The sequence below is a fragment of the Ambystoma mexicanum genome, chromosome 14 (assembly GCF_040938575.1).
Source record: "Ambystoma mexicanum isolate Mex_15411 chromosome 14, UKY_AmexF1_1, whole genome shotgun sequence".
In the NCBI taxonomy this organism is placed as follows: Eukaryota; Metazoa; Chordata; class Amphibia; order Caudata; family Ambystomatidae; genus Ambystoma; species Ambystoma mexicanum.
Genome location: NC_090940.1, coordinates 664,800,819 through 664,820,022, shown reverse-complemented (window position 1 = coordinate 664,820,022; position 19,204 = coordinate 664,800,819). Strand labels below are relative to the sequence as shown.

The following is a 19,204-nucleotide window of genomic DNA, read 5'->3' as shown; positions in this document are numbered from 1 at the left end:
CCACTATATCTAGATGGATTGTTCAATGCATCACTCTGTTTCTCTCTTGCTAAGAGAGAACTACCCTTCAAGCCAATGGCACATTCTACTCGAGGCACTGGGGCATCCATAGCATTCATTGCAAATGTTCCCCTTGAGTCCATCTGCAAAGCGGCTACCTGGAGTTCTGTGCACACCTTTACAAAACACTACTGTCTAGATGCACACTCGAGATCTGACTCCCAGGTGGGACAGGCAGTATTAAGACATCTTTTCTCTACTGTTCCTTCTCATAACCCACCGCCAACTCCGGGTACTGCTCGCTAGTCTATGCACAGCATGTGATTCTAGGCAGATTAACAAACATCGGAAGACGATGCATTACTTAACGTAAAAGCATTTCTGATGGTTGTATCTGCTTAGATTCACATGCGCCCACCCTTCCTCCCCGCTCGGATGGAAGGAACATAGACATCTTTCTACATCTCTTTTCTGTACTCACTCACTTATAGAAGGCTCCCTCAGGGCAGAAAAAATACAAACAGAGGGACCTCGACGCGTGAGGGATTGTGGGTACAACGCACGTCACTATAGGGATAGTGTTACAGACACGCCTTGTCGACATCCCCTTTTCGACTACAAAAAACAAAACGCAATATTCCGCACTGACCACTGGATGTCGGACCTATGCACAGCATGTGAATCTAAGCAGATACAACCATCAGAAATGCTTTTACGGTAAGTAATGCATTGTCTTATCCTGCTTTACAGATCAGATGTGCTCCACAACACACTAACACTCTTTTGTTTCTTAAAGAACACAGTCGAAAGTGCAAAACGGCAGTTACAGCAAATGCGGCCCGGGAAGTGGAATATCCAGTACAACAAGCTGGACCTCCAGACGCCAGTTCCAAGGTAACAGGGCTTGGAAAAGATATTCACACACTCGCATAAACACTAATTACCGAGCTTAATGATGGTCAGTTTGTCGATAATGAAAGAAGAAAGGAGCCTGTGCCATACAACCTGATCCACCTACTCCATAATCCAATGCACTATGCAATATTGAAGGTAACTTCTATCTTCACCAAGGTTATGAAAACCGGCATCTGATTTCACATATCCCTTTACACAGCTTGTTCTTGACATTATTATTGCTGTTTTGAGTATCTTGCATAAGTAGGTGCCTTTTTTATATGCTACGTCCACTGCTCATACCAAGCATTGTGCATATTGCAATTATTTCCCACTAGTAAGGCAGTTATCACCGGAAAGTCTGTATGATATAGTGTACCTATTTGCATTGTATCTGTTGATGAGACTGGTATCTTTATACGTATGGACTAAATGCCGTAATCTCCATGACTAGCAATTGTACCAATAGCATTGATACTAGTCGCATGTACCTAATCCATGATTAGCAAAGCTACCTAATAGCATTTTTGTTCCAATGATATACTGGTAGTTCTGCAACTCCCACTAGTTGCTTATACTTACTCTGCCTGACTATTGTTAAACATCCAAGGTTGTTCGCACTCCCTACTGACGCCCTCAAGGCATTTACTACTGTTGACTGCAAGCTCACATCTTTGACTATTGCCCATATTTGCCTATATCCAGTAACTTTAAGGAATTTACAGCCAACTCCTTCAGCTCACCGCAATTCTATTACTTGGCTACAGCACCTTACCGTGTTACTTTCTCCACATTGTATTGCTTAATGAGAAGTTTTACAGTCTCAGTACTAAACTAAATTCGACTGTCTTACTGTACAGATCAGTGTCATATCACTGCGCTACACTGCTATACTGTTCCTTACCTGACACTGAGGCAACATGCACACTTCCCTGTTAAACATAGTCTCCTTAGGAACACTTTTCACAATGAGCGTATTAACTAGTCTTTTAAGTGTACCCACCCACATACCATCTATTCATTATTTGTCACCTAATATGGCAACATCCTTGACCACTGTGCCCAATGCACCCACTCCCATCATTCTGACTCGTGAACAACTATCAAATAAGTTAAATCCCACCCAGGGACCACACAACCTCAATAGCCCCTGCAACATCGCCTCTAGAAACTCTAGACTTCGTTCCAAACTATTTGAACCCCTGCCAGTTTTGTGACTATCATAGACTGCCAGAGAAAGGGCCTATCTAATAGACAAACTACAACTACAAAAAAGACCACTCCTAATATTTATTCACATTTGTTGAGCGCACAGCAGACCGTAGGCATCGTGGCGCTTGTTACATTTGTGCTTACTTAGTTGCATGCAATTGAAGTCCGTATATGTTACATTGGACGAGATGGTAGGTATCTGGGAGCGTGTAGTTGATTGAAGAGAGCAGTTTTGATTTTTTTGCGGAAGGTGTAGAGCCGTTTCGGCTCTGAGATCAGTAGGGAGGGTATTCCATAGCTTAGGTGCGAGGTAGGGGAATCCTATTCCCCCTGCCTTGGTCCTGTTGATGCGAGGTATCGTTAGTTGATTGGTATATCGTAGTCTGGTCGGTCTGGTGGATTGGGATCTAGATATGGTGTCAGATAGGTATGAGGGTGCTGAGAGGTTAATGCGTTTGTGTGGTTGTGAACATTTTGAAGGAGGTGTGGTCCTTGACTGGGAGCCAGTGAGCAGTCTTTCTAGTTTGTGCAATATGGTCTCTTTTCGGTATGCTGGGGGCTGCTCTAAGAGCATTGTCTCACCACTTCACACATCACCCAGCCTCCATACTAAATTCCAAAAATCCAGGCCCCACACGCTAATGGAGCTATTTCCAGCACCACTTCTCCCCCCCACACCCTCCCCCACCCCCAACGCCCTCGCTAGACAGCTCTGCATCAGACCTCAAGGGAGCCTTAATAAACGCAAGATCATTAGTCGTTCATGCTACGGAGATATCTGACCTCATTGTAGCAGAAAACTACGACTTCCTAGCCATCACTGAATCCTAGCTACATGATGCAGCAGGTCCTGCCCTCACCTTTGCAGTCCCAGAAGAATATACTATTGAGAGCAGATAGACGTGAGTCACGAAGAGGAGGCATAGCAGTTATCGCTAAAACTAATCTATCCATGAGATTAGCCCCTTCTATAGACACCAAATCTTGTGAAACCATTTCAGTCAAAATACCGATCGCCAACTCTCAATATCCATCTCATATATAGACCGCCTGCCCCTATTGGCACCTTCGATGAAAATATTGCCACTATACTGTCGGACAACCTAAAAAGCACTTCACAAATCCTATTGCTGGGGGAATCTTAGTCTGGGATTTAATGACCCCAAAGACCAACAAGCAACCACTGTGGCTAATATACTGGTAGAACTCAGTTTCATTCAGAGTTTTGTTGGGTAGAGTCGGGGATGTTGGGGAAGCTTTCTTTTGTACCTTCTTATTCTGAAGATTAGAGACTTTATTGACTAAAGCAGGCTGAATATTGGAGCACCAAGTTTTGTCTTCGAAGCAATTGTCTTGTACTGGTATTGGAGTTCATGCTAGAGTTAGCTTGCAGGATTCTATTTTAAGTTTCTTGTTTCGCCACCCCCGCTGAGTCAACCAATCATTCACTAACTTCAGACAGAATCTCATTAACTGGCTCAAAGATAATGACAAGTAACACATTGGCCTCCCATCGCTTCGCCTTGTAAATGGTATCAAACTGCCATGTAAATTACGTTCTGATGCGTGTTAATCTGCTTAGAATCACAAGCTGTGCACATGGTCCGACATCCAGTGGTAACCGCGGAGTATTGCATCTTGTCTTTCGGGGGACCGAAAAGGGGACGTCGGCATAGGCGTGTCTGAAACGCTATCCCTATCGTGACGTGTGTAGTACCCAAAATCCCTTACGTGCCAAGGTCCCTCAGATTGTTTTTTTCCGCCCAGATAACTGGTCGCCCTATAGCGGAGCTCTTCATGAGACATTGTTCATCTTACTGAATTGTCGGTTTAATCCCTGTTAAGTCACTTCGCCTATCAAGAACATCTTCAACGAAGACTACGGGGGAATCATCTACGGCTGTGGGTTCCGGCGCCTAAGATCCGGCGTTCGGACCTCCACGTGGTCGAGCCTTCTGGCCGGCCTACACAGTAGGGAGAGTGGGCTCGGGGTTTGCCATACTGTTATGTCTTTCCTCTTTTTTCCTTTTTGGTCTGGTCACCCTTTCCTTCTGCTGTGGAAAGGACTCCATTTAGATTCTGCCCTGTGTAGGGTCAGATATCCGTGGAAAGACGAGCACATGTTGTGTAACGCTTGTCTCCCCCTAGAGCACTAAAGCGGTGTTACGGCGGGCAAACTCCTAAACCTAAAACCCTTAAGGAGCGCCGGTTGAAGCGGTGGGGCGCGTATGGAATGTCACGCGTGGAGCCTCCCTCCCCTGCCGCGACTCCAGCCGAAAGTGACAAGGGTACATCGGATGACCAAACGTCCAATGCAGACGTTATAGACCTTGGGGCAGACTATTCTAGAGCCGCCACGCCCGTCCCCAACCCTTCCAGGCTCGACTCCGGTCCTGCTAAAGGGACCACACCCGGTGACAGGGGCGTACAATCGCATCGCACAAAGCACACAACCCAAGCGCCCTCCTCGACGACTTTGTCGAAGAAGGCGAAAGCGCCATCGGATCGACCTGATCCGAAGCCTTCCCTGCATCCGCAGCAGCGCATGACTGGGCTTAACAAACATAACAAGGGCGCTACTCCCCAAACTACACACGCCGAAGTTTCTGATCAAGAAACTTCGACGGGTTCCAATGTTTCCAAGGCCCGTGCAGGCCCGAAAACTACGAGTAGGCCTCTACCCGAGAAGCCATCATCGGAGGCGTTGTCTCCCGAAGATTCGGTGACTATCAGTAAGAGCATCAATAGGATTGCTACGGCATCGGGCCTAGTACTGGTTCCGGCCAGAGTTATGGGCCAATCCGCCGAAAGGTTTTCCACGGATTTGGAAGACGACCCCGAAGACTCTTGGGAAGAAAGCCAGGTACCCCTCTCAAGCACCCTGAGGAGATCCTCTCAACGTCTTAGGGCGGAGGACCCGGTTCCTACTCAGCTGGGTCCATTTGGGTCATCCAAGTGGACCACGAAGCAATTCGAGGGGGGGGGTATGGATCAGCTGGAGCAGTTTTTCAGGGCTTCTGATCAACCTCTGCCGAAAAAAGCTCGGGTAGACCCTCACACAAGTTGCTCAACTCCTAGATGTCCAACACTATGTTGACTATCAAGAAGATATCCAGAAAGACACGTATAGAGACATCTCTACAGAAGAAGAGGCTTCTTTTCTGGACAATTATGGGGAAGATCAAGGCGCAACGGACAACTGGGAGAACACCCAGCAGGATGATCACAATTCTGATATTGTTTGCCTCGACTCTTCCCCCATCCACCCTGGTTCGACAAGCTCCCCCGGTGGATGACCAAATGGCTTTCAACAACATGTTGAAAAAAGCAGCGGAATTCTTTAAAATTGCCACGCTTGAAGCCTTGCCCGAACAAGATTTCGAGGAGGACATTATTAATGACAAGAATCCAGCAAGCCAGTCTATCCCTCCCTTGAGCTCTGTAAAGAGACGGCTGGCCCCTTCCTTACTCACACCCGCTCAGACTAGGGCTATGAACCCAAGGGTAGAAAAACTTCTCCGGCCCTCCCCCACCGACCCGCTTTATATCAAAGGGCACGCAATTCCAGACTCACTGGTGGTGACCAACACTTGCAAGAGAGCAGGGGTTCCCCTTGCCACGGGAGAGTCACCCCCGGGCAAGGAATCCAAAAGGTTGTATGCCTTAGGCAAACGGGTCACGTCGGCGGCGGCATATACTGTTCGGAGTGCCAATAACACAACGTTGGTGGCAATCTATGTCGACGCCCAATTGAACCTAATCCAGGAAGGCCTGCAGGAGGTTCCGGAACCAACCAGAGCCAAGCTTCTTGCCATTGTCTCGGAGGGCAAACTTGCCAATCAGAATGTTGTAAAGAATACCCTGGACTCCGCAGAGACAGCAGGCAGGTCTCTCGCACAGGGTACTCTCCTAAAGAGACACGCGTGGCTGCGCACGTCGGGCTTCAGGCCTGAGACCCAGGCATCCATCATCAACAAACCCATCGAAGAGGCCAACCTCTTCGGGAAGGCGGTAGACGATGCGTTGGAGACAGCCAAGAAGGAGCACGAGACTATTAAGTCGCTGCACCAGATTTCCCAAAAACCCTCTTCACAGAGGGGCAGTAATTCTTGGGGGGGGGGGTCCTTTCGAGGACAAGCCCGCGCCGCTCAAAATAATTTTGGCATGGGCAACTTCAACTCAAGTCAACCTGCTGCAAACCCCGCTTACTACCCCCAGAGGGGTCAAAAGCGCAGAAAGAATAGAGGCAGAGGCTCCAATTCCAGAGGAGCGTCAACTTCGGGTCAGAAATGACCACCAAGTTCGGGTCCCCCCCCCATGACTCCCCGGTCAGGGGGGCGATTAACATCTTTCCTCAATGCATGGGAGGGGATAACTTCAGACCAGTGGGTCTTGGTCGCCCACGGTTACTGCGTGGAATTCGCCCGACCTCCACAGTTAAGACCGCCAAAACATTGACGCCTTTCACCGGAACATCTGCAGATTCTGATCCAAGAGGTGGAAGCGCTGCTGGGAAAGGACGCCATAGAAGCCGTCCCGATTCTTCAGGTAAACGAGGGTATCTATTCAGTGTACTTCCTTGTACCCAAAAAGGATCTCACCATGCGTCCTGTTCTAGACCTGCGCCCAGCGAACAAGTTCATAAAGCCCCAGAAGTTTTGCATGGTAACACTGCAAGAGGTGATCCCATTGCTAAAACAGGGGGACTTCATGACAACATTGGATATGAAAGATACATACTTGCATATTTCAATGCAACCAGCGCACAGAAAATTCCTAAGGTTCGTGATTCAGGACAAACACTACCAGTTCAAAGTACTCCCCTTCGGCATAGCCTTGGTGCCAAGGGTGTTTACCAAGGTCCTGGCAGTGTCAGCGGCACACCTTACCAGTTTACCCTTACCTCGACGATTTGCTCATCACGGGGGACTCGTTCGACGTTTGTTTTTTGAACACCCAAAAGACAGTAGATCTACTGTTCAGCCTGGGATTTTCTATCAATGAAAAGAAATCCAGCTTAGTCCCCAGCCAAGTAAAACAGTTCCTGGGAGCTCTAATTCGTACGGAAGATGGTCTAGTCTTCCCTTCCAGCGAGAGGGTTCAGAACATGCTCTCTCAGGTTCCTCAGTATGTAGCCAGTCGAGAGGTGACGGTACGCAAAGCTATGTGTTTGCTAGGGATGATGGCGTCATGCATATACTTGGTTCCCCACGCGCGGCTACGCATGCGTCCCATGCAAGAGTGGCTCAACAGCCAGTGGTGTCAGGCCAGCGGACAATGGGAAGATCTGTTGTCTCGCCAGCCCTCGTTCTCTCTCTGCAGTGGTGGTCGAGGGAGAACCTCTTGAAGGGCAAGACCTTCACCACCCCTGCAGTGGAAGCCACTCTCACGACAGACGCATCTCTCACAGGGTGGGGGGGCTCACCTGCTTCAACAGACAGCGCACGGAGTGTGGTCCCCTCAGGTAGCGTCCAACCATATAAACCTACTGGAGCTACTTGCAGTGTTGCAAAGCATTGAAAGACTTTCAGGAGCAACTGCAAGGGAAAACAGTGCTGGTCCTAACCGACAGCACAACAGCAATTTATTCCCTGAACAAACAGTGGGGCACTCACTCTCCAGGGCTATCCAAGCTGTCCCAAAACATCTGGATATGGGCTCTCAAACACAAGATGTTCCCGATATCCCAACATGTTCCAGGGGAACTAAATCTTCTGGCAGACGTACTCAGCAGAGATTTTCCTCTGCCAGAACAGTATGAATGGCGACTGCACAAAGACATTGTATCCAACGTCTTCGCAGAATGGGGGTTTCCAGAGATCGACCTGTTTGCGACGCAGGAGAACGCCCAATGCCAAGATTACGCCTCCAGGTACCCCCAGAACCGATCCAAGGGAAACGGTCTCTGGATAACTTGGTCGGGGAAATTTGTCTACGCTTGACCCCCCCCCCCCCGACTCCCCTTCTGAACAAGCTAGTACACAAGATGCACCAGGAACCAGTCACCATGATCCTGGTGGCTCCCATGTGGGCCCGCCAACCCTGGTTCGCTCACCTGATGGAAATGTCCCTCTCCCCACCAGTCATGCTGCCCTGCCCGTACAACATGTTGTCTCAGGACAGGAGGGAGACTCTGCACCCATGCCCACAACTTAGCAGCCTGGCTCCTGAGGTCAGAGTTTGGACATCTGCAACTCCCTCAAAGGTGCATGGACATACTGAGGGAGGCAAGAAAGCCTAACGCACATTATTACTATGCCAGCAAATGGAAACGTTTTGTCATCTGGTGCAGTTCCAAAGGCGTCAATCCCACCGATTGCTCGTCTTCACATATTGTTATATCTAACCCATTTGTTGGACTCTGGGTTAGTCTTCAATTCCTTAAAGGTTCACGTAGCGGCGTTGTCAGCCTACACCACGTCACAGCAGAAGGTGTTGTGGTGGAAAATACCTGTGATTAAAGATTTTATGGAAGGGGTTAAAAGAATGTATCCCCCCGTCACTCACCCAGCCCCTGGGTGGGATTTAAATGTGGTTTTAACTAGGCTCATGGGACTCTCTTTTGAGCCTATGCATAAAGCTAGTCTGAAAGACCTGACTTACAAGACAGCCTTTCTAGTAGCTATCACTTCTATCAGAAGAGTTGGCGAACTACAGGCCCTCTCTGTTTTGGACCCCTTTGTTACAGTCCACAAAGATAAGGTAGTTCTGCGCACTCATCCCAGATTTGCGCCAAAATTTATTTCAAAGTTCCATGTGAACCAGTCAATCGAGCTACCCACGTTCTTCCAGAGACTTACTAACATGGCTGAAAGAAGCCTTCACACACTAGATGTGCGCAGGGCAGTCATGTTCTACATGGATAGAACTGAACCACTGAGGAAAACTAAACAATTCTTTGTTTCAGTGGCAGCTGGTAGAGAAGGGGACCCTGTCTCTAAATCAGCAATATCAAGGTGGATTGTTAAATGCATCACACTGTTACACTCTTGCAAAGAGAGAACTGCTCTTCAAGCCTAGAGCACATTCTACTCGAGGCACTGGGGCATCCATAGCATTCATTGCAAATGTTCCCCCTAGAGTCCATTTGCAAAGCGGCAACCTGGAGTTCTGTACACACCTTTACAAAACACTATTGCCTAGACACTCATTCTAGGTCGGATTACCAGGTGGGACAAGCAGTACTAAGACATCTTTTCTCTACTGTTCCTTCTCACATGCCACCTCCAACTCCGGGTACTGCTCGCTAGTCTATGCACAGCATGTGATTCTAAGCAGATTAACAAACATCAGAAGACAATGCATTACTTACCGTAAAAGCATTTCTGATGATTGTATCTGCTTAGATTCACGTGCGCCCTCCCTGCCTCCCCGCTCGGGGTGGAAGGAACATAGACTTCTTACTACTTTCTCTCTTCATGTACTCACTCACTGTAGCCTTGGGCACCCTCATGGCAGAAAAAATACAATTGGAGGGACCTCAGCGCATGAGGGATTTTGGGTACTACACACGTCACGATAGGGATAGTGTTTCAGACACGCCTATGCCGACGTCCCCTTTCGGTCCCCGGAAGACAAGATGCAATACTCCGCGGTTAGCCCTGGATGTCGGACCATATGCACAGCATGTGAATCTAAGCAGATACAATCATCACAAATGCTTTTACGGTAAGTAATGCATGTCTTCCTGCTTGTACAGTGTTATTCCTTATTATGTGCTTTGGTTCCATGTGTTAATATCCCCGCAAAAATATCGCCATACAAAAATATTGCCATATTTTTGCAGCGATATTAAGGCATGGAACCTGCGGGGGACACCCCTGCATTAATTTTAAAGGAGCTGGGGACACCCCCGCAACCCTGCTCACAAAACCCCAAAAAATATGCCCCACCCAAAAATATCACCTATGGCCGTTCCTGACGTCCATAGATTCGGTGATATTTTTGGTGGGGATTATATGTAGTGATACGTATGTGTTTCTATATCTACTTTTGCCTGTATATTATGCCTGTATATCCTGATTTGTAGCCTGTCACTTTGTAACTAAGCTGAAAGCCTTCTTGTATCCTTTTGCGCCCTGATACTCGGGTCTGGCGTGCACAATAAATAAACAAGAATTCTTATCGCACTTCAGATTGCTTAAGCAAGATCTAAGCTTGCTGGGCTGTTTTATCGGCTACGAACTCGCTCATTTTGCGTGCTACCCCTGGTGTTTTCTATTAACCCCACCCCCCACTGTTACTGAGCTAACAAAAGTTTAGGCATAGCAGCTATGTAGCAAGGCAGCGTGAGAGGAGAGTATCTAACATCACTCCACCCTTTACAATTGATATATGGTTACATTTTTAGATTTGTTTTTAAAATGTTGTGTTGAGAAATTCTGTACAAGATTCACACATCTCTAGTTCTAATGGCTAAACATCTCTCGGGTAGTATTGACAAGTGGGAATCTGGTTTTGGCAGATAAATGAGAAGCGAGTCTGGAGCATTTCTGTATGCCTGTAGCATTTTGGAAGAACTCCAAAATGTGTTTTGTGGAAGTCATCGCAAGTGCAGTAAAACGGCCTGCATACCCATCTCAGGTAGTCTTCTTTCTCCTTTGGACAAAAGAAACTGGTCCATCTCGCAAATTAATTTCTATGACTGCCTGAGCTGCAGTTGTGCAAATTCAAAGTCTCCTGTAGGATTCTGCACACTGAGTTTGCTATTCGCAGGCAGGAGTTTGGAATGTCTCTGGCTTTAAGTGGTGGGGTTAAGACCTCTGAACACTAGAAACCTTGTCATTAAAAGTTACTGTTGCCATTTGGTGATCAGTAAATAAAGTAGTATCTGAATCGCCTCTTTGTGTTGTCGTTCTTTTATTGATTGCGTGTTCTTCTGCATCCTATCCACCACAGGACCCCCTGTGAGTTGTCCTTGACTGCTCAGCCGCATCTACCAGCAGGCGAGCCAAAGAACACTTGCAGAAACCCCTTTTCCGATCTGTGCATCACATACCTATTAAAGCACACTTGGCAGATGTTGCCCAACATGGACTTAGCTCACCTGCTAAGACTCTAACCCACCCATGAACTTGAGTGGGCTCCCACCCGCTAAAAAGAAAATAATTTCTTCTCCTGTGCCCTGTGGACTGACCAGGTTGAGATATGTTGCTTTTTACCACCCCCAGAGCACATGGAAAAGAGAAATGCTTGTTCGATCAAGTCCATACCCACGACGTTTCATTGTGCTTTGTGTGTGGAATGGGCTGGCGAATGGAACCACAAATGATCCTGTACCCGTTTCTTTTGTCCATAGTGACATTGACATATCACGGTCTTGTGTACCAAAACACATCGGACAACTGGCTGCAGAAATTGGTTTACTCACAGAAGAGGTCGAGTTGTACGGTGAGACAAAAGCCAAGGTGCGGTTAGCCACAATCCGACGACTACAAGGCCAGCAGGATGGAAAATATGTGGTTGTTACTGGGTAAGAATGCTTCTAGTTTGGGCAACAAATGTCTAACTTGAATCTGTATCCTAGTAACTAATACAGTAGTTAAATGAGTACTGTATATTAGTTAGCATTGTGCATGCCATGGAGTTGTTCACTTGCAAACATTGAAGTGTGTGTTTCATTTTCTTTAAAGTATAACTCCAACACCACTAGGAGAAGGCAAAAGTACCACCACTATCGGATTGGTCCAAGCTCTCGGTGCGCATCTTAACTTAAATGTATTTGCCTGCGTTAGACAGCCATCGCAAGGCCCTACATTCGGGATTAAAGGTAGGCTTAACTTCTGATCTTTCGTTTGGTTGGGGGAAATGCTTCTCGAAAGACTGATCGTTAGTGAATGACGATATAGTGGGATGACCAATGGATATGAATGCAGTGGATAGAATATAGAGCTTAGATGGTGGCTGTGACTGTGAACATGTGATGGGTTACTGAAAGTCTGTCCAGCAAATTCACATTAAATTCCCACTAATATTAAATGTATCTTCAAAGTGGAGTTCCAGCCAAAGAAAGAGGACTGCAAAGGGGTTTGGAAGGGGGGCTTTTGTTCGACATTGTAAGATCCCTGAAAGGAGATGCATATTGATTAGGTTGGCAGCAAAGAAGACCTCCCCGTGGCCATGTTTGCCATGCACTTTTTTTTAAATATCTGTGGACATTGGGGAAATATTCGGCTTATAGCATGAAGGAAGACAAAGGTCCTCTAGCAGTGTCTCCTGGTCAGTCCCCCTGCTCCTGACAGTGTGACATGCAGCATTGCCCCAAGAGTTCATATTTCAATAAAATACTATTTGTTTTGTGGTTAGACACACAATTGAACAATCTCTTCAGAATAGTGCTTTTACAAGTGAAAGAATGTAACCAGGAGTTAACACACAACCACCTCTACGTGCACTCCAGGTCGGGAGCAGAGCTGCCACATTGTGGAGAAGCCAACACACACTTTCTGCAAACCAAAGGTACTGTGGGGGAAAAGGCTATTGCTTACCTGATTCCAAGAAGTCGCTCCAGAGCGTTGAAGTGCACCCAGAGGTGTCCAGGGCAACCCCCTCTTACCAGTGACCGAAGCCGCTGCTTGTGCCCCGTTTTCGAGTCTTTTTTTAGGTCTCCTTTGTTGGTTGCTAACTTGCTGCTTAAATAACTTTAGACACTGGAAGAAATCCACAGGAACTCTTCAGCATTTCCTGTGTCAAGACTTCAAGCCCTCTCCGAACTGCCTCTAGCTAGGGTTGCATTTTTGGACTTAAAAGACTTGCCAAGTGAGAAAACAGTCTCTAGAACCTTGAACTTAACTCATGTCGCACTAACCACTTACTTTCCTCCCTTAAGTGACTTTTCTATGCGTTTGTAGAGTAAATGCATTATCGTATGACCTGTTGAAAACCGCATGAGTGCGCAATAACCCATGATATGATAGCATTGCCTTTTCCCTTTCTAACGTTGCTACAAATGTAACGGTGAACAAACACAAAAGTGAAAGTGCCCTTTGAAGTGTATTATTTATTATCCCTAAGTGTTCTACCGTAAACGTCTGAAGTATTTAAAGTGATTCTGGTGCAAATAGAATATATATCTTTTATATAAATATGTGCAAGTGCTTCATTGCTGTACCTGTCTAGTTATCAGTGTACTTACCTACAGCTCACATCTTCCTCTTAAGATAAGCCTGACTGCTCTGCCACACTACCAAGGTCCTGAGCTAGTACAGACCGATATTGGGGATCCACAAGCCACGGGGATCCCTTACTAAAGTTTTACTGGCATTAGGACTTTAGGAAACATTTGGAGGTCTGAGAGAGACTTTAACATGGAAGGCCAGGTGGTCCTAGAATCACGTTTTGGAACGGTATGTGTTGCAAACTTGAGCCAGTGTCTCATCCTGCCTACACGGACTGCCTTCCTGTGTGTGGTCAAACGTGGGTAGGGAAGCTGATCTGGCTACCTTTTACTATTGTGGACACTGATTTTTCCTTTACGTACACTTCTCCTTTATAGACTTTTTGTACAAGAGAAGGCAGGAATTGGGTTTTGTTAGCATAGGCAATTTTGATTTGACGGACTCCATTAGGACTGTCTTGTTTATCGTTTGATGGTCGACTACTCCCATCCTAGTTATAGAGCAAAGTAGGAGTTTTTCCAACCCCATAAACTTCAATAAAGGTTTTAGAAATTGTACCTATTGTCAGTGTGATACTTGTGACACCATGCCTCGCATACAGGAGGCACAATCCAGTGTTTAGAAGTCTAGAAGAGCAGCAGCTATTCAAAGTAAGTAACACATACTTTTCAGAGGGGCTACAAAAGACAAGTTTTAACTTCTAGACTGTTCTAGGTATGTATTACACTTTAAGAAGAACACCACGTTATTCAAGGTAGGTTTTTGGTGAGCTTTTACACTCAGTTAAGAATACTAGCACAGTACCAACACGTGTTACTTTTTTGAAGGGGTGAACACCATTCAAAGTCAGTAAAGCAGCTAATACACTTTTTAGAGGGGCAGAATGCAACTCCAAGGTAAGCATTAACTTAATGACACTTTGTAACTTCTTCTTTCACCGAGATAGTTACCATATTAATTCTTTCAGCAAGTAAGTGTTATGTCTTATACACTATAAGCCTTTTCTTATCTAGTCCTTCCCTAGTCTATGGCATGAGTTCTCTGAGGCAGAAGAGAGACCCTAGTGGTCTAGGTGTCAAATGTAGGCAGGTCGATATGGGGTTCAGTTGCAGGTAAGTCATAGTTCCATGGGAGATCTTCTTCATAAACAAGTAAGTATTCACCTTCAGAGTAAAGTGTTAAGGGAGTTTGTATGCAGTACCCTTTGGGACCACTACACGCAACTAGAACTACAGGTGTAAGCAAAACCAACCTTTGGTAGAAGTCTTTCTGATGCTTGTTAATCTGCTTAGAATCACATGCTGTGCATATAGTCTGACATCCAGTGGTCCCCGCAGAGTATTGCATCTTGTCTTTCGAGAATCGAAAGGGGACGTCGACATGGGCGTGCCTGTAACACTATCCCTACGTGATGTGTAGTGTACCCAAAATCCCTCACGCATCGAGGTCCCTTTGATTGTTTTTTTCCACCCAGCATACTGGTCGCCTTAAGCGGAGCTCGTCTGAGACATTGCCAATTGTCCCTTCGACATTTGGTCGAATAGTTTATGTAGAAACTTAAGATCACCCTATCCGTCCCTTATTTTGACGGCTGTTCCAGATCTCCGCCGAAAACCCAAACCAACATACCTTCGACGGGCGGTGATCCAGTTTGCGCTGCCGACCACATTCCTTCCATCCGGCCTACACAGTAGGGAGAGTGGGGTCGGGGTGGACATTTCTGTACAATCTGAGAATGCCTTTCCCTTTGTGAACATGTGGGTGCTGAGGCCGGGGTTACGGCTGCATTAAATGTCGGCCGCAAGGCTGAATTGACTGTCGGCCGCGAGGCAGGGACAACATTAAATACCAGCCGTGAGGCGGAGGCTGCATGTAACGCCAGCTGCGAGCCGGACGGTGAATTGTGGGATGGTCGCGAGGCAGGGCGGTTGTTAAGCGAAACCCCGAACAAGCCTGTGCAACATACAACAGGACAGATCCCGGCCGGAACTACATGGGGAGGAAAATGGAACTCCGAGGGAGTTGACCGGCGTCTCTGCCATCCATTTGTTTACAGCTATTAAGGCATAGGATCAGACGCCAAGACGCTGAGTAAGACCAACACAACACAAACTTAACAATCCCTGCTCCCCGCTCATGTATACTAAACTTCTCCAGCATGGGGTCTGGCATGGATTCATATGCTCATGAATATTCCCCGTCAGGCTGGGAATCCTCGGTAAAGAAAAAATCGGTATCAGTTTCGTTTCTGATCTCTTTCGTAGTAGTAACCAATCACTGATATCTGCGTCATACTGACCACAGCCAATGACTGCCCTCTACCTAAGCCCCGCCTCTGGCAGCCATCTTCAGATTTTTACCGCACGTTCAAGTGTTGGGATCCTTGTGCTATTGCTCTCGAGCGTTAGTGCTTTTTTCACGTTTTTTCTCAAACATTTCTCTTTTTTCGGTCAAAAGAGCCTCAAGCTCCACCGTTTCTTCCGATTAACGGGGACCCGTGTCTGATTCGTCTACGCCCCTCAAGGGTGAAGATTTCGTCGAGCCACGCTTTTGGAGGACTCCAGAATTTTCTCAGGCCCATCTCGGACATGGCCCAGGAGAAGGGAAGCTCGACGCCCGGAAAGCTGTTCAGGGTCTGCCCTGGATGCCAGCTTCAGAATGTCTTTGAGGACGAACACTCCCTTTGCCTTTACTGCCTACATGAGGACAAGACGCACGTGGAGAAGGACTGTGCGTTTTGCGGCAATATGTCGGAGCGGACCATGAAGGACCGCCATTAACGTCTCGCCAACTGGCTGGAAGGAAAGAGCCCGTCAGGCGAGAAGAAGAAGAAGTCCGAGCGGTCTTCTAAGACCTTTGAGGGAGCCTGTCAGAATGCACCAAAGTATCAACCGAAAAGGATACAATATTCAAAAGGATACAGGAGGTAGGGTCTTCCGGATCCCTGTTCACCCGACTTGATAGTCGTGAAGTCAACAAAGACCTTCCAAATGATACAACCCTCTGGCTGATAAAACAGGCAGAGCGATGGATCACTGGAAAGGGCGTGGGTAAGGTATAGTAATCCAGCCTAGGACAAATTAAAGTATCATGAATAACTGCTCCAACCTGAGTATGATGAGTTAGATAATGACAGGAATGATCACACTGACCTGTATCTCTGGGTAGAACAATCCAGAAGTCTCTTGATGGATTTGAAATGAAGAACAAAACGACAGGGAAGGGAAAATTAGTAAGGGAGACTTATCCCGGACGGAACGAGGCTCACGCTAGATACGGGTTGAATTCACCACAGGATAGCGTCCAAAGTTCAGTTCAAAGTCACTTCCAATAATCCTTGAAAGGCTTCCTTCCCACTTAGGGATCAATCCTTCTGTTAATTCCACAGATGCAGGAGTTAGAAGAAAATAGTGTTTGAAGACAACGTGAGCGTTTGGATTTACACGCGGGCAGGAATCGCGCAGCCTGGGCCAGCCGCGTGTGAAGACAACGTGCGCGTGTGGATTTACACGCGGGCAGGGTTCGCGCAGCCTTGGCCAGCCGCACTTGAAGACGAAGAGCGCGTGTGGATTTTACACGCGGGCAGGATTCACGCAGCCTGGGCCAGCCGCACTTGAAGACGAAGAGCGCGTGTGGATGTTACACGCGGGCAGGATTTACGCAGCCTTGGCCAGCCGCGTATGAAGACAAAGAGCGTGTGGACTTTACACGCGGGCAGGATTCACGCAGCCTGGGCCGGCCGCACTTGAAGATGAAGAGCGCGTGTGGATGTTACACGCGGGCAGGATTTACGCAGCCTTGGCCAGCCGCGTATGAAGACAAAGAGCGCGTGTGGACTTTACACGCGGGCAGGATTCACGCAGCCTGGGCCGGCCGCACTTGCAGACGAAGAGCGCGTGTGGAATAGCACGCGAAGGGATAGCTCCAGGAATCAGCGTGTGGCGGAACACACGCTATCGAAGGCCCAAAAGTAGCTGTAGGAATATACCAGGATGTAGATCAGAGGTTCAGCTACACGACGCCAATAGAGACGATCAGAAGCAGCGAGTGAAGTTTCTACGCTGCTTAAATACGTGATACCGTAGTTCACGTGACGAAGCAAAAGTCACGTGAAGTTAGCGACGTGAAAAGTGTAAACGTCGTTTTCCCGGTAACGTATCGAATAGCCTCCATTTGGAGTAGAACGGTCTAGCTGTTCTACGAGCGTAGCGTCCAGCATGCATGACAGTGCCATCCCCCAAAGGGACAACCTCTCCCCTTCTTGTGTGGAAGCGCTTCAATAAAGCAGGAGCATGAATGTTGGAAAGAGGTTCCCAGGACCTATCTTCGGGTCCATAGCCCTTCCAGTCCACCAGATAAAATGGTCTACCAGAACGGAGTTTCATATCCAGTATGTCTTGTACCTCGTATTCATCAGACCCCCGCACAGAAATAGCAACAGGCCGTACCGGCAGTCTAGTAGTGTCAGAGAAAGGCTTGATGAGCGAGACGTGGAATACAGGATGCACCCGCCATCGTTGTGGCAAAGCCAGACGTACAGCAGCAGGATTAAGAACATGGAGCACAACATACGGACCGATGAATCTAGGCAACAATTTCTTTTTGCCCGGAATTCTTAAGTTCTTAGTGGATAGCCAGACTTTCATCCCAGCCTTATAGACAGGTGCGGACACCCTATGAGCATCGGCATAGAACTTGTCACGTCGTTTGGCCTGCTCCAAATGCTGCTTCACCTTTCTTTGTAATCTCTTCAGATCACGAAGCGTACGGCCTGCGGCAGGCGTGTCCAGGGATAGACCGGAATCTAGAGGTATTGATCGGGGGTGTTGTCCATAGAGAGCATAGAACGGTGAAGTGCCTATGGCACTATGATAAGAGTTGTTATAGGCGAATTCAGCCGCCGGCAGTACCGTGAGCCAATCAGATTGGTATTGCAAACACAGACACCGCAGATATTGTTCCATAGTACAATTGACCCTTTCGGTCTGTCCGTCGGTTTGAGGATGATAAGCGCTGGACATTCTATCATCAATTAGTAATGCAGATGTTAAGGCTCTCCAAAAGCGTGACGCAAACTGCGAGCCCCTGTCAGTAATGATTACTGATGGTAGACCAAAGAAACGGAATATATGTTGGATGAATAGATCAGCCAGAACAGTAGCAGTTGGTAAACCAATACAAGGAATAAATAGGGCCAATTTAGTGAAATAATCCACTACGACCCATAGGGTATCATATCCTTGATTTGGGGGGAGTTCCACCACAAAGTCCATAGATATCATGTCCCATGGTTTGGTAGGGACAGGCAGGGATTGGAGTAAGCCCACTGGTTTACCAGGAGTATTTTTACATTGGATACATACAGAACAAGAAGATACGTAGTTTATAACTTCTTTTGCCATGGATGGCCACCAGCACCACCTTTTGAGCAGGTCCAGTGTTTTCTTCTGTCCAGGATGGGCTGCAATCAAGGAATCATGATTCCATTTGAGGGCTTTATCCCGCATTGAAGGAGTTGATAGATAAAGCACCCCCTGTGTGAATGGTAATCCGTTATGCACGTCTAGATTCATATCCTGGACTACTTGTGGATTATTTTTTACCCACTCCTGTATTTCGGTTTTTAAGGATGGTTGAACCGAACAACCACAAATCACATGATCTGCCAACAGCTGGATCTGTACTTGTTTTTCTTCCTGCGCCTCTTTACTCATACGGGACAAAGCGTCCGACTTAACATGTTCTCGGGCAGGACGATAGGTGACCTGGAAATCGTATTGGGCAAAAAAGACATGCCATCTGGCCTGACGGGCCGTAAGGCATTTCATGGATTTGAATGCTTGGAGATTTCTATGGTCAGAGTACACCAACACCTGGTGTTTGGCCCCAAGAAGATGATGACGCCATTCTCGGAAGGCATCTTTGATAGCCAGTAGTTCCCGTTCAGTAACGGTGTAGTTCCGTTCATATGAGGTGAGTTT

The 19,204-nt window shown here is 47.3% G+C and overlaps 1 protein-coding gene across 2 annotated transcripts in view; it reads left to right on the top strand.

Annotated features, from left to right (window-relative positions):
- MTHFD1 (methylenetetrahydrofolate dehydrogenase, cyclohydrolase and formyltetrahydrofolate synthetase 1) overlaps positions 1-19,204 on the top strand; it is a 517,055-nt gene that overhangs the window by 192,416 nt on the left and 305,435 nt on the right. For both annotated transcript variants that reach the window (XM_069638218.1, XM_069638219.1), the window contains exons 10-12: positions 797-894; positions 11,405-11,578; positions 11,739-11,875. In XM_069638218.1, coding sequence (XP_069494319.1) covers positions 797-894; positions 11,405-11,578; positions 11,739-11,875 — 409 coding nt within the window. The remainder of the gene's footprint in view (positions 1-796; positions 895-11,404; positions 11,579-11,738; positions 11,876-19,204) is intronic.